This window comes from Panicum virgatum, chromosome 7K, assembly GCF_016808335.1.
Source record: "Panicum virgatum strain AP13 chromosome 7K, P.virgatum_v5, whole genome shotgun sequence".
NCBI classification, from domain to species: domain Eukaryota; kingdom Viridiplantae; phylum Streptophyta; class Magnoliopsida; order Poales; family Poaceae; genus Panicum; species Panicum virgatum.
Genome location: NC_053142.1, coordinates 23,414,045 through 23,428,789, shown reverse-complemented (window position 1 = coordinate 23,428,789; position 14,745 = coordinate 23,414,045). Strand labels below are relative to the sequence as shown.

The window sequence follows — 14,745 nt, the reverse complement described above, 5'->3', positions numbered from 1 at the left end:
TACTCCGAAATAACAAAATTTCCTTTTAAAAAATTTACGCCTAAACAACTAAACACGGCCTCATGAAGTGTTCTGTACTGGTCTGTACCGAATAATAGAATAAGTAGTATTTAAAACAATGACCATCATGTACCGAATAAAGGTGCCGTGCCCAAAATCCTTGGGCTTGTGGGGTTTTTTTTCGACGAATGGCGACTTAGAACGAAGTTTAGATAAAAGTTATCTCACATCTGACATGTACTACAAGACATGTCTGGTCCTGTCTTGGCTTGGCTTGGCTATACGTGGGTAGAATTTTGCACCATGTTAAGTCTTTTAATCGCACTAATTTATGTTTACACGCAATGCTGTACCATATCTTTGTTTTCCGTACATATATGCATGCACCCGTACACACACAGGTAAAAAAATCACACAAAAAAAAACGAGACCGGAAGAGGTAGACGGTCTCCCCGCGTTGCACTTAGAAGAAGGCAGGGCTCGAATCCGGGTCTGCTGGACCGCTAGCAGCAGCCCGCGAGTCTTAATTCACAACCTAGAGAGAGCGCTAAACTGCGCATAGTTCGCCAACTGCCTTCTCAGTATCTTTCCAGCTGGAGATTTTGGTATGGAGTCCACAAACAGAACCTTGCGGATCTTCTTATAAGGGGCTACCCGCTTCGCAACATGGTCCATGATTTCAGCCTCGGTGACCTTGCTTCCTGCTTGCTTGACAACAAGCGCTATCGGTATCTGCCCTGCCTCCTCATGCGGATACCTGCAAATGTAGTCAAACTATCATTCCTGCCAATAACTCTGCAGATGACAACTGAGCAGTCAGAGCACACTTCTGTGACTGCTAGCCGGCAGCCTTTGTTCTAGTGCGTCAAGCTGCAATTGAAATTTAATTAGAACACATGGCACAAAAAAGGTCAAAACGATTAAAGACCCGTCTAGATCCAAATGCTAAATTCTAGCACTAGCTCATCCAAACAGAAGTGCTAAGACTGGTTCCAGCAGGACGCGGTTGCGCATGCGGAAAATGTTCCTGATCCGCATCTGGACCCACTATCCGCTTCGCGATAGGAGAACGTGCATTCCAGCGGAACGCGGATGCGGATGTGGGAGGTGAGACCGTGAGAGGATGCGGGGAGGAGAGAGAACACGTCAATATGCAGTGCGCCCAGGGCCATCTCGTATTTTACGTAACCGCATCTGCACTCTCCTGGAAGCGGTAGCACCGCATCCGCCCAGGCTCAGGATTCGTTATTTCCGCATCCGCATCGCGATAGGAGCACTGCTGGAAACAGCCTAATAGGTGGACGAAACTTTAGCCAAGATTTAAAAGCTTTTAGCATATGTGTAAGTGCTAATATGTGTTAAAGTTTGGCACTCAACTTTAGCTCCTTCAAATAAGACCCAAGACAAGATTTATTTAGAGTATCTGCAACTGTAATTGTATGGTTCGTAGATCAGAGAAGCAGTTGGCAAATGAGGTGTTCCAGTGGACTCACGGCATGACTGCTGCATCGACAACTTCTGGCAACGCTTGCAGGACGAGCTCCAGCTCCGCAGGTGGAACCTGCAGTGTTTAACACACCGGGGCAAATTAAATGATCAGACTCTCAAGACTCTAGCTTGGCATTTGTTCTGAAATCTGAACTAAGGGTAACCAAACCCCCAAACCTGATAGCCCTTGTACTTGATGAGCTCCTTCAGCCTATCCACCACGAACAGGAACCCGTCCTGATCGATGTAGCAAAGGTCCCCTGTCTTAAGCCAGCCTTCAGAGTCGAACGTGCTGGCGTTCGCCTCATCGTCTCCAACGTATCCTGCAAAGGTTGAGCTCATAAACATTGCCAGAATCTGGACTAAATTTAATACGAAGAACAGCAGGTATTCGACTCTGGTTACCATTCATGACGGCAGGCCCTCTCACCAGTAGTTCCCCTTTCTGACCCACGGACAGGGGCTTGCCGGTTACGTGGTCCACGATCTTCACCTCGGTGTTCTCCGAGACACGGCCGGCGGAGCCGATGCGGTTGCACTCTTCCCGACCGATCATCAGTGATATGCCACCAGCCTCAGTTGAGCCGTAGCCCTGAAATTCATGTGATTCAGATCGAGAGGAAAACTGCATGATAGCATTTCTGATACAAGGACTTTCTAATTCTTTTGAGATGGAAGAAATGAACAAGGCAAGATCCATTGGAGCTTGATCCATTGGAGCTTGAAATTCTGCTTAATGTATAGTACTGATTAAGGTGCGCGTCTCTAGAAAAATGCAACTCTTTTGTAATACCAACGCAAGTGAGTTGACTCCAGGACTGTATGCGCCATATGATGTTGCGATGAGGAGAGCAGTAGGGTCCAAGATCATCTCCATTAGTCTCGCTTTCTCTAATGGACAAATTGGTTCCATAGTACTCAAAGATCACGACTCTTGAAAAATACATCAATATAGATGAGCGTACGGCCCGACGGCCCGAGCACGGACGACCCGGCACGGCCCAAGCACGGCACGGGCCCGAAGTCACCGGGCCCGGGCCAAGCACGGCCCGTGCACCAGGCCGTTCTTGGGCCGCCAGTTCGGCCTGCCGGGCGGCACGGCACAGCCCACCCAAAAAGACCTCGGCCCGGTCTGGCCCGGCCACCCCAACGGTCGGCCTGCCCCTCCCCGCGCCTGCCAACTGTCGGGAGCGAGCGGCCGCGGCCCAGCCTCCCCACGCCGGCCCAAACGACACCCCCAGCCTTATATGACCCCGCGCGGCGCCCCTCCCCAACCCTAACCGTAATCCCCATCCATTCCCGACCCGCCCTCGCCCCGCCTGCCATCCCCTTCGCCGCTGCAGCGACTCAGCGGTCGGGCGTCGCCGCATTGGACTTCGCCTCGCCACCTCGTCCTTCACCGCCGTGTCGCCACCTCGTCCTCCCCCCTCTATCCTTCTCCCTCACCTCGTCCTCGCCCGTTTGCTCATCTCTGTCCACCGCGTCGTCGTCATCCTCGCCGCCGTCCTTCGTCGAGCTTGTCTTCTTCCATCTCTCCGGCGCCGGGCTCCGGCTTTGCAGGCAAGTACATCCTCCTCAAGACCTCAACCCCCTCTCTCTAACCCTAGCTGTTTAACCCTAACCCTAACCCTAGCTACCTCTTCTTCACAGTAAGTCGGCGATGAGCTGATGCTGCATTCGCCGTGAGGAACGGGGCCGAGAGCGGGGATCTGACGAGCCGCGGGGGCCGGTGGCCATGGACGACATCGACGAGGCCGTGTACCCTGCAACCATCAACGAAGATCTGGTTGACTATGGTCACGTGCCCGACAACGTCGACGACGCGGGTGGCGCTGATGCTGCTGCCTTCCTCGGGCTTGGCAACGTCACTGAGGCTGTCGCGGCCCCTGTGCCGCCGGTAAGTGAGTCTCAGTCCTGTGGATCTAAGCGTCAATCTCCTGTCTGGGATAATTTTGATGAAATCTTGGATGATAAGCGCGTGCATATTGCTGCTGTTTGCAAGTTTTGTCGCCATAGATTGTCTGCTAAATCTGCTGCTGGCACTGGTCACCTGCTTAGGCATCAAAATGCATGTAAAAAGAAAGCTGATCATGCTAAAATGGTTCAAACTAGGCTTGCTATGAACCCTGATGGATCATATAGGAACTGGGAATACAAACTTGAGGTTGCTAGGGTTGAATTATGCAAATTGATTGCTAGGCTTGATCTGCCTTTATATGTTGCTGATAATGATGCTTGTGATGATTACATTCAACGTACTCATAACCCTAGACATGTTAGAGTGTCTAGGTTTTCAACTAGTAGAGATCTGGAGAAGCTTTTCATTGACACTATTAATAACTTAAAACATATTGTCTTTCCTGGTGTCAATTCTATTTGTTTGACCTCTGATATCTGGTCTGGTAATGCAAAGGAGGATTACATCACTGTTGTAGCTCATTTTATCAATTCTGATTGGCAACTTAAGAAACATGTGATTGGTTTTAGATTGATTGAAGAGTCTCATACTGGTACAAACATTGCTGAACGTATCTCTGATGTGGTTGAGGCATTCGGAATGACTGATAAGATCTTTGCTGTTTCCTTAGATAATGCTTCTTCTAATAATAATGCTATGCAAATTTTGGCTCCAATCTTTTCTGGTTACTTGGGTGTTGATACTGATCCTGATAATCCATCTAAGAAAACCTACTATGTTGTGCATCAGAGGTGTGCTTGCCATGTTATTAATCTCATTGTGAAGTCTGGTTTGAAAAGGCTGAAACCTTATATAGAGATCTTTAGAACTGCAATTAGTTATTTGAATGCATCTAATAAAAGAATTGCTGAGTTTAAAGACTACTGTTTGCTTAAGGGTGTTAGACCTCGTAAATTTGGTTTGGATATGGATGTTAGATGGAATTCAACCTATCTCATGCTTAAGCACCTGATTATATATAAGAATGTATTTTCTGTGTTCATCAATGGTAATATTGGCTATGCTGCTTTGAATGGTGAGCACTGGTATATTGCTGAAAAGGTTTGTGAATTCCTTGAGTTGTTTTATGAATCAACTGTTGCTCTATCTGGAGTGTATTATCCCACAAGTCCTTTGGTTCTGCATCATATAATTGAAATTTCTACTCATTTCCATGAATGTCGGGGTGATTCAAAACTTGAAACTGTTATAGGCCCTATGAGAATGAAGTTTGAGAAGTACTGAAAAAAAATTCCCATGTTATATTCATTTGCATTTATTCTTGACCCTAGAGCTAAATTGAGAGGTTTGCATATGGCTCTTGATTTGCTTGCTAAGTCTACTTCCTACAATTACAATCTGTATGCTAATGAAGTTAAGCATGAGTTGTTCAAGCTGTATAACAAGTATGAAAACAAGTTTGCTGCAGCAAGGCCAGCAAGGACAGCCCATCCATCAGGTTTGACAGGTAGAAGGAAGCAGGCTTGGGGTAAGATCTTTGGAGGGCCTGGAGGATCTGGTACATCTGGTCCTTCTAGTAACATTCCTATTGCTGGTACATGTGAGTTCACTGCCTATCTTGACAGTGACAATGTTGTGGCATATGATGATTCATTTGATATCCTTAATTGGTGGCATGATCATAAACTAACCTATCCAGTTCTCTCTATCATGGCTAAGGATATTATGTCGGTTACTGTCTCAACTACTTCTTCAGAGTCTTGTTTCAGTCAGTCTGGCAGGATTCTAGAGGATCGGCGCAAAAGGTTGAACCCGGAGACTGTGGAGCAGCTGATCATCATCAAGGACTGGGAGCTGGCTGCGAGGAGAGCACAACATTCTATGGAGGACTTGGAGCTGGAGGAGAAGTTCAAGAACCTATGGCTTGATGAGGACAATGCTGGTGCTGCTGCTGGGGATGAGAGTTAGAGTGAGATGTGAGTGACATTTAGCCTGGTGGCTGTTGTAACTTGTAATTGTAAGACACTAAAACTATTTGGCCTGGTGGCTTTTGAACTTGAACTTGAGCTGGTTGCACTCTTTTTTCCTTTCTAGGGTTTCTCACAAGGGTGAGTTTTACCTAGAAAGGTTTTTAATGAGGCAGCATTGCACAAACAGCTCTTCCCAATAATTTGAACTTATATCTGTTTGTCTTGGTGGTTTTGGGGGTTTTGGCCTTTTGGATTTGGGGGTGTTTGCCTTTGTGCTTTGAATACATGTGAAATGTGAATAATTCATGTCTAGATTTGAGATCTGGAATTTTTTTGAAATATGTTGAAATGTTTTTTGGTGACGGGCTTTTGGGCTGCCCGGCCCGGCGTCTGGTCCCGTGCTTGACGGGCCAGCCCGGCACGAAAATCGGCCCACGGGACGTGCCTTGGGCCGATCCCTGGGCACGAAGCCTGTTTAGGCCCGGCACGACGGCCCGTCGTGCCCAGTCGTGCCGGGCTCGGGCCGTGTCGGGCCGGGCCGCCCGTACGCTCATCTATATACATCAAAAGACCATGCCACCTAAATTACTACTAAAAGATATAAACACTAACTTAAATTAGTGCTTCGTTAGATTCTACTGGCACCTCTGTTAACTGAGACAAAAATACCCCAAACTATATATGCATCCAGCGGCGGACCCAAGGCCCGGCGACCCTGGGCACCGGCCCGGGCTCCGAGGCAGCAGTCACTGAGTCACAAGATGCTACCCGATAAATCTATCATTCGTCTTTTATGCTAGAGGCGTGCCTTGTATTGTATTTGACTAGGCTCCCATCACAACCTGGGTCCGCCACTGCATGCATCTTCTACATCTGTTGGATGCACATGCACATGCGTTATGCGCATCCGGCGCCAGCACGTGATAGACCTGCAGCAGGTCACACCTGGGCCAGTCCGTACCCACACCAGGGCCAGGCCGTACCTACCTATATGGGTTAAGCACATGCGGCAGAATCTGCTCAACAAATTTTCCTCTGGCTAGAGGTACAAGAAGCTGGACCGCTTGATGCCAAAGGTGGCCCGGGCAGGCAGGTTAGGGGCACCGGCCTGGAGGGGCCGGCCTGTGGGAGGCTTGTAGGGAAGAGTCGCGCGTCGCCGGTGGAGGGAAAGCTGGACGGTTGCCGGGTGGGCATTGCGCGCGAAGGGAGCGACCGGCTGTAGGGGTGGAGAGGGGTCGTCCCACTCGAACATCAGGCTGAATGAAAAACTTGTAGCTCGTTGGCTCGCTCGACTCGGTTGGTTAGTGACTTGACTTAGCTCGTTGAAATATATTACCAAACTAAGCCAAACTTTTAGCACTATTAGCTCGTTGAAAAATATTACCAAAATATTGCCGGATCGAGTTAGCTCGCGAGCTGAAACGAGCTACCGCCCAACACTAGTCCAATTCGAATTCGGCCCATATTTCCCAACCCAATTCGCAGAAATCCTAGCTCTCACTCTCTCCCCACCCCCTTCCGGTCGGGGCTGCCTAGTTTACGGTTGCCCTTTAAGACGGGACCATACGGTCGATTCTCCAACAACCACCGGATCGGACTATCTTTCGACCGTTTTTTCCTTTTCAGTGACTTTTTTTTTGAGAGAAAAATTTGTAGAGAAATAGAACAAAATTTTGATGAGAAAAATTTGAAACAGAAAATTGTTGAGAAAATTTTTTGAAGAAAAAGCTTTTGCATCCAAAATCAGAAAAATTTGTAGAAAAACTTGAAGAAAAAAAATTGCATCCAAAATTGGAAAAGAAAAGTTGGACAAAAATATGTAGAAAACTTTTGCGTCCAAAAAAAGGAAGAATGAAAGAAAGAAAGAAAAAAAACCGCTGCTACCCCTTGAGCTCGCCGCCGCCGTCAAGGGCAAGCTCCGAGGGAGGACCCCGCTGCACCGCCTCCGCCCCGGCGAGCGCGCCGCTACCCTGGGAACCCGCCACGCTGCCTCTGCCCCGCCCAGCCGGTGCGGAGCTCGCCCCAGGGGGGATTCTGGCGTTGGCCTGCACTGTCTCGCGGGGCTTTGCCAAGAGCGCTGGATCTACTGGAGAGAAAAAGGAAGTGAGGAAAGAGAAGGGGAAAGAGCAGATGGGACGAGGAAAAAAAGAGAGAGAAGCGGATGGAGGCGATGGATAGGTGCCAGGGCATACGGGCCCACCCACATGTGACCTGCGCATCGACTGCGGCAAATGCTGTGCGCGATCGACCGCTAAAGCAGGTTTGGGGTTCGGGTCCAAACTGCAATTCTGTAAGCCTTCCCTCTGGCCACCAACTTCTGAGTCTCCCAACTGGAACTCTCCCTTCATTCTCCCAACTCACGCGACCACTAGGATGTTACCCCGGCCACCGCTCTGCCGCTCGCTACCCGCCTCCTAAATTTTTCCTCACGCCCTCCACCCCTCCCTATTTGGCGTGCTAGCGAGCACACAGTCACCGCCTTGCTTAATCGATTTTGCAAGACAGTCTTTTCTAACCGCCACGGAAGTGTTGAAAAAAGATCACGGTAGATTATTTTTTGTAGTAGTGATAATTGTTAGGTTGTCATAATATTTCACCCAACTGCCCCCCTCACCCACCCACCCCACACCACTACTAGAAAAAAAGACTTTAGGCACCGGTTGTAGAGGGCCTAAGGTACCGGTTTTTGAACCGGTACCCTAAAACTGGGACCTTTGGCCATGGTCATCAGTACCGGGTAAAAAAACCGGTGCCAAAGGCTCTCTTTGATAGTATTTTTGTCAAAAATGGTTGGCTGGGATTCGAACTCAGGATCTCTTGCCTCGCGTGTACCTTTCTTACCATCTCACATGCACATCACTTCTGACCGAAAGAGAGATATTTTTTTTGAAGTAACCCATGGATGAGCCTAAGGCACCGGTTGGTAACACCAATCGGTACCTAAGGCTCCTAAGGTACCGGTCGATAACACCAACCGGTACATAAGGCTTATCCATAGGCACCGGTTGGTGGTACCATCCGGTACTAATGTAAAAGTTACCACCTGGTACCTAAAGAGAGCCTTAGGTACTCACTCATAGATTCCATCCATCCCAAAAGTACCAGTATGTAGATGAACCGGTACCTACATCTACATATCGATACTTTTGGGGTGGACCTTTGACTTGTTTTCTAGTAGTGCACACACACAAATAAAGAGAAAATTTCTGGTCTGCCAATAGGTTAATTGTTATAGGATTAAATTATTGGGGAACTGTAAAATCATCTCCCAATAATCTGTTAAGGTGGTATTTTTTTTGAGTAATTGTTAAGGTGGTATTAGGAAATCCTAATACTTCTATTAAGAGATGTTTATCTGCCGAAGATACTCTAACAAAATCTACCTTATTTTATTCCATATGATGCCCCCAGGTTGCATCTTCTCCAACGAGACCACGTGGTTTATACCAGATCCATCCTCGCGGGATGTGAGATTGGTTGCTGAGATGCACATAAAACATCCCATCTTCTGTGGCCGGACTTGGACAATAGCGGCCACATTACGTTGCGGAATCTTATCAGTTCGTTTTCTCCCTATGCTTGTCAACCCAAATCTTGTCGGCTTGCAGCGCGCGGCGGCGCACGTCGACGCGCGCGCCCGTGACCAAGCCATCCGCTGCCGGAGCCGGCACCGGGGACACACCGATCAAACAACCTCGGCGTCGACGCGTGCACCTCCGTGCAGTGAACGGTCTCCCGTTGCTACATGACGTTTGCTGCTACGTTATTTTTCGTTAAAAACATGTCGTTTATTTCAAGTCAAACGGCGGCTTAATACCCTGGCTCACATGGTGGTCGACTTAGAGCATCTCCAAAAGCTCTTGTATTTTGGGTGAGTTAGCTAAAAATAGAAAAGAAAGACAAAAACTCACATTCAACAGAAACTCTATCTACATCGTCTTCTATCCTCGTTTTCTATCCAGGAGGTGCCGCTAGGTATCTTTGCCTAGCGTTGACCGCTAGCCATCTCTTTTTGGATTTTGGAGAAGCTGTTGGATTTCATCTCTTTTTCACTAGCTATTTCATTTTACATAATAGCTATATCAGAATTTTAGCTATTCATAGATACAAGAGCTCTTGGAAATACTCTTAGCCGCCCCTTTCTAATTAAGAGTCAACAGTTTAAAGGAGTACTATCTATCAATAAAATAACTTTGAATTGTACGATAATCTCTGGTCAACTGTACGTGACGTCCGAGGCTATTTTCTAGAAAGGCCCAAGAATATGTGACCTTGTAGATATTTATTGTGATTTACCTTTGCTCATAGTCCCTCCGTTCCAAGTTGCAGGCCGTTTCGGTAAATATTGCTATGAAGCTTTTGCAATGTATTTAAATATAATATATTTATTTAGGTGCATAGAAAAAGCTATGGATCCAGATTTGCTAAATCGGTCTACAGTTTTCAGTGGGTGGAGTAACTAGCAACTCAGATTCTACATCATTTTTTCTGAGACACGTTAGAGAGGAAACTCTTGTATCCTTTTTTTTTAACTCGGAAAACTCTTGTATCCTTGATGCACGCATCCATCATTTGTGTTATATAGACAGAGACAGACGCGAGCGGAAGCAGCACGAGGGCAAAGGAGCAAACCACCCCTTGCTTGAAAGGACACGTGAAAACAACTGCCTTGCAAAACACAACTAATGCTGCTCACCGGCCAAAAAACCGGCGAACGAGATACGAGTAGGTAGCCCATGCCAACCGCGTGATAGCTACGTACTTAAATTTGCTCATCTTAAACAGAGGTGGGTCCGTAAGTTTTCTCTCCGAAAGACAAAGCCCAATGGTTTACTGTACCATTTCTCTTTGATATATATATGATATGATTTGAAGAAATACGTTTCTTCCAAATTGAAGGGGGTTGTAGGATAGAAATCCCAAGAATCCAGTGCAAACTTCAACAAAATCCTAATTTTCTAAACGGATCCTTGATGTTTGAGAGCTCCCAGTTGTTGGCATCCAAATGAACGTTTAAGAATAAATTCACTATACATTATATTCGTGTTATCCCCGGGACGCAGATTGGGACAAATACAGTGGTGGATTGATCATACTTGTAGCACCTGACTACACAAAAAGTTGGCTTCTCCATTGTCTATTACCCCATCCGTTCCAAATTGTAGGTCGTTTTGGCAAATCTAGATATATAGATTCTGCTATGCACTTAGATATACAATTTTTTCTAAATAGATAACAAAATCTATGTATTTAAATTTGCCAAAAATGATTTATAATTTGGAATAGAGGGAGTAATAACTACTCCATCTGTATGTTCTTAAATATATGACTTTTTGAACAAACTAAGTAATTTATTTTAAACTAATTTGTTGTAAATGTCATATGTTTTCTTTTCAAACCAAGGGAGTATAACATAGTAGATATTGTTTTAGGCCCTAATGCCAACTAATAATGCGGTTTTGTCATAGTCATACAAGTCGATTTCAATAACTCTATTATTTTGCAAGCTGAATTAAAGTATGGCATGTTATTTTAAATCCCAGGCAGGAACTAATCTTCTTCTCTAGGATCCTTTAGTTACAGAGAAAAAAAACTATGAACATTCACTGCCGATGCTAGTGGCGTTGCGAGCTTTATTAATTAGATTACGTTGCTCAAAGTTGACCATGATGCAACCTTTAGTATTTAATGATTAATGAATTGTTTTCCTTATTTTGAGTTTTCTCCGGTCCCTCCCCTCGAACTACAACTTTGATTTGTTCTGGTAGTAAGACACTTACCCCAGCAAGAATTAATCGAAAACCAGCGGCGAGGCGGGTCAGGCGGCTATGCCTACGCATCATCCCTCTATAAGTTAAGCCATTTAAAATGAGCCATGAGGTACCTGCTGCAACAAATGTACTTCTGTGCCCAACAACGCATCTATACACGAAAGTGGTAATCTCAACTGTTAGAATAAATTTAATATTTTAAAATAGATATATATAAAATTTGATGGTGATCATTTCTTATATTATCAAGCATATTATTACAAATAAGAATAAAATTTTGCATAAATTATTTTATGCATTATTTTCTCCCCACAACAAAAAAAAAGTGAAAAAATACCGAATTTGTTTCCGAATCCATACCGAATTTTATATCTATCATTTGAGAAAATATAGGATGAATTTAAGGTTTACCTTTTATGAATCTTTACAAGCTCAATGCTCAAAACAAGAATACAAATTTGTATACAAGATTCTATATCCTATTTATTCGCAATAAAAAAAACGACAAAAAAACTGATTACCGAATAATTACCGTTTCCGACCGTTTTCATCCCTATAATACACGCGATTCGCGTCCGGATGGAGACCGAGGTAGGATTGGATGGCTCCGTCCTTTAGTTATAGCGATGGGATGCATGGTTCTATGCTGTATTGCTTCTAGGATGGAACCATTCCATTGCAATGTTTGCCGCTGGCCGCCGTTAGCCAATGCAAGATTTTGTGGGCTCCGCTTGTCATTCAGACAACTCCCTAAATTCTCTTCCTCAGCGCCCCCTTTGCTGGCCCGGTCGCAGCTCCCGGCCTCCGCATGCTGTGCGATCCGCCGCTCGCCGCCTGTGGGCTCGCTTGGTCGCAGCTCGCGGCCTCCGCGCGCCGTGCGACCCGCGCTCGCCGCCTAGAGTAGAGACAGAAGAGAGGCGTGATGCGGTCGACGGGAGCCACATCCTATTGTAGCCGCTCCTCAGTCAAACAGTGCAAGCGACGAAGCTGCTCGATCTGTCCTGTCTTTGGAGTGAACTTGCCCCAACTGGATGACACTACTTTCGATTTCTCTGTGTGTAAATACCGGGTCTGAAATTACGAAATGGAAATGCGTTCGTACGTTCTAAGCTGGTAAATCATTTTTGGTAGGTTTACGGTTTACTGGAGCAAGATTTGCGGAAGACGAGCAAATCTTCAATTTCTGGTTTGCAAATCGAATCCAGGTGACTAGCTACCACAACGATGCTCACAATAATTTGAGGCAGAAAACAAAATAGATAGGGGAAAGATTAGTGGCGGATGCAGGATTGGAGGCAAGGGGGGCTGAAACAATAGAGATGTTGATTTGTGTAAAGATTTAATGGTGATTTAGAGGTCTTGCTACAGTGTTTTACGTGTAATTAGGGGAGCTTAGGGGGGCTTAGCCCCCTAGCCCCCCTCCTGTATCCTCCCCTGGGAAAGATAATAAGTGACAGAAGATACTGAGAACGAAAAAGGGGAAGCAATAATGAGGAAAGCGACATGGCGAGAACTTACCATGCAGAGATCCACGTTGGGGAACCGTCGCCGGAACCTCTCCGCTGCCGTTGTCGGCAGCGGCGCGCCGCCGCACACCACCCGCCCCAGGGTCTGCAGGACGCACGGCTCCTTCGCCATGGCCATCACCACCGGCGGCGACGCCGTCATCTCGGTGACCGCCCACCTCTCCGCCGCCTCCACCACCCCTTTCACGCCGCGCCGCGCCACGGCGTCGGTCACCAGCACCGTCGTCTGCCCCAGCGCCACGGCCTTGAGCGCGAAGTAGAACCCCAGCGAGTGGAACATGGGCGCGCTCAGGAGCATCCTGTCGCAGCCGCCATGCCTCGGCTTTGGGGACAGGGCGTGGGACCCCGCCGCCATCGCGATGAAGTTCCGGTGCGACAGCGCCGCCGCCTTCACCCGCCCGGTCGTGCCTGACGAGTACTGGATCGCGGCCGTCTCCGATTGGCGCACTGCCACCGTCTCCGGCGGCAGCCCCTCCCCGCCGCCTTCCGGGCGCAGGAAGGAACGGAATTGGTCGGAATCGAGGAGGACGGTGGGGAGGCCGGCCGGCACCTTGGCGGCGGTCGACGACACGGCGAAGGCGACGGACGCCTTGGACAGCGCGACGAGAAGGGCGACCTCGGCGGCGGTGAGCGCCGGGTTGGCCGGCGACACGACGGCGCCGAACGAGAGCAGCGCCAGGTAGAGCACGGGGACGTCCAGCCGCGCCGGCGCGAGCACGAACGCGACGTCGCCGCGGCGGAGCCCGAGACGCGAGCGCAGGGCCCCCGCGAGCGCGCGCACCTGGCGCTGGAACGCCGGGAACGGCACGGCCTCGCCGGTGGCGGCGTCGAGGAGGGCCGGGTGCTCGGGGGGCGGGGACGACGGCAGGAGGGAGAAGGCGAACGCCGTGAACGAGAGCGGGGCGTCCTTCGGCGGCAGCGGCACCGGCGGCCGCAGGCTGCGGAACGTCCTGGTGGCCTCGCAGAAGCCGCTGCGGCCGTGGACGCCGCCGGGAGCAGCGATGCAGGCGCTGGCCGCGGGCGCCTGAGTGGCCATCTCCTCTCTCGGCACGCACTCGCGACGGAGCCGGAGGGCTTGGCGCAATGCGGACCCGGCGGGTGGTGATTTTGTCAGGTGGCTTGTTCGGTTTTTATAGAAACGGTGTGGCCGTTTGCGCAGTTTCTGAGGGGCAGAATCTGTTCAGTTGCGCAGGCTAGGTACTGTGTACAAGCCTCAAGCCTGAAGCCAGAGACGCAGAGTGCTACTTGGTAGGTGAGATCCCAAACAAGCAAATGATTTAGCAATGATGGCTTCATCGTGTTTTTTTTAAAGATTTTTTAAAGATTAAGATATGATTTGGCACGGCTCCAACTTCATATTTTACTGGCTTCGTCGTGTTTCTTAAGACTAAGATATAATTTGGCATGGCTCGAACTTCATCTTTTTCTACACCAACTTATCTTTTTCTACTCTCCAACCGAAGCATGCTCGAGGCGGAGTTGGAACTTGTTGGATGAGGTATTTGGTGGCTTGGAAGTCCTCAGCCGTAGAAAAGTGGGTTCTGAGGGTGGATTGCCCCTTTTGCCATTGGTTCGATTGACTGTACTAATAATAATGAGAGATATGAAATGACTCCGATCAAATATGGCGCCGCAAAGCCATGTTCATATAATAAAAATTATTACACTTAACTCCGCTCGGCACCAACAGATAGCATTATCCCACCACCATGTTCATAACTTCCCGTATCAGAGTATAGAGAACAATAATTCAATAAAAATGATGATGGCTTAACTTGTTTCTTGCCCAGATCGACAGCCAAGCCAAGAACCAAGATATCGTCCAACTTCTACGCGCCATGAGTGATCAGTCCCAGGCTACGAATCGTCAATGAGCGCCTGGGCCCACCCATCGACGAGCGCTACTTGGGGGAATGCCTGCATCGTGCCTTGCGAGTTGACTCTAGGGCCGCCGCCAGGGCCGTGACACTATAAAAAAGGGGTCCTGTGCGAAACTCAAAAATTAGGCCTAAGGCTATCCGCAGCGGCACACCGTAAAACTCGCTAAAGGAGGATTTGGCGTAAAAAACGCT

The 14,745-nt window shown here is 48.2% G+C and overlaps 1 protein-coding gene across 1 annotated transcript; it reads right to left on the bottom strand.

Moving 5' to 3' along the window:
• Window positions 1–285: 285 nt before the first annotated feature.
• Window positions 286–13,758, bottom strand: LOC120640568 (4-coumarate--CoA ligase-like 7). Its single transcript, XM_039916438.1, has 5 exons — window positions 12,666–13,758; window positions 1,894–2,080; window positions 1,666–1,811; window positions 1,494–1,561; window positions 286–757 (listed from the first exon to the last, which is right to left on the bottom strand). The coding sequence occupies exons 1-5, from the start codon at window positions 13,707–13,709 to the stop codon at window positions 529–531; spliced, it is 1,674 nt and encodes a 557-aa protein (XP_039772372.1). The 5' UTR covers window positions 13,710–13,758; the 3' UTR covers window positions 286–528.
• Window positions 13,759–14,745: the final 987 nt, after the last annotated feature.

Coding starts and splice junctions, on each gene's coding strand:
- LOC120640568 (XM_039916438.1), bottom strand. CDS start 13,709: ATGGCCACTCAGGCGCCCGCGGCCAGCGCCTGCATCGCTGCTCCCGGC. Junction 2,081..12,665: donor CCAACGTGGATCTCTGCATG/GTAAGTTCTCGC, acceptor CATGAATTTCAG/GGCTACGGCTCAACTGAGGC. Junction 1,562..1,665: donor TCAAGTACAAGGGCTATCAG/GTTTGGGGGTTT, acceptor TAAACACTGCAG/GTTCCACCTGCGGAGCTGGA.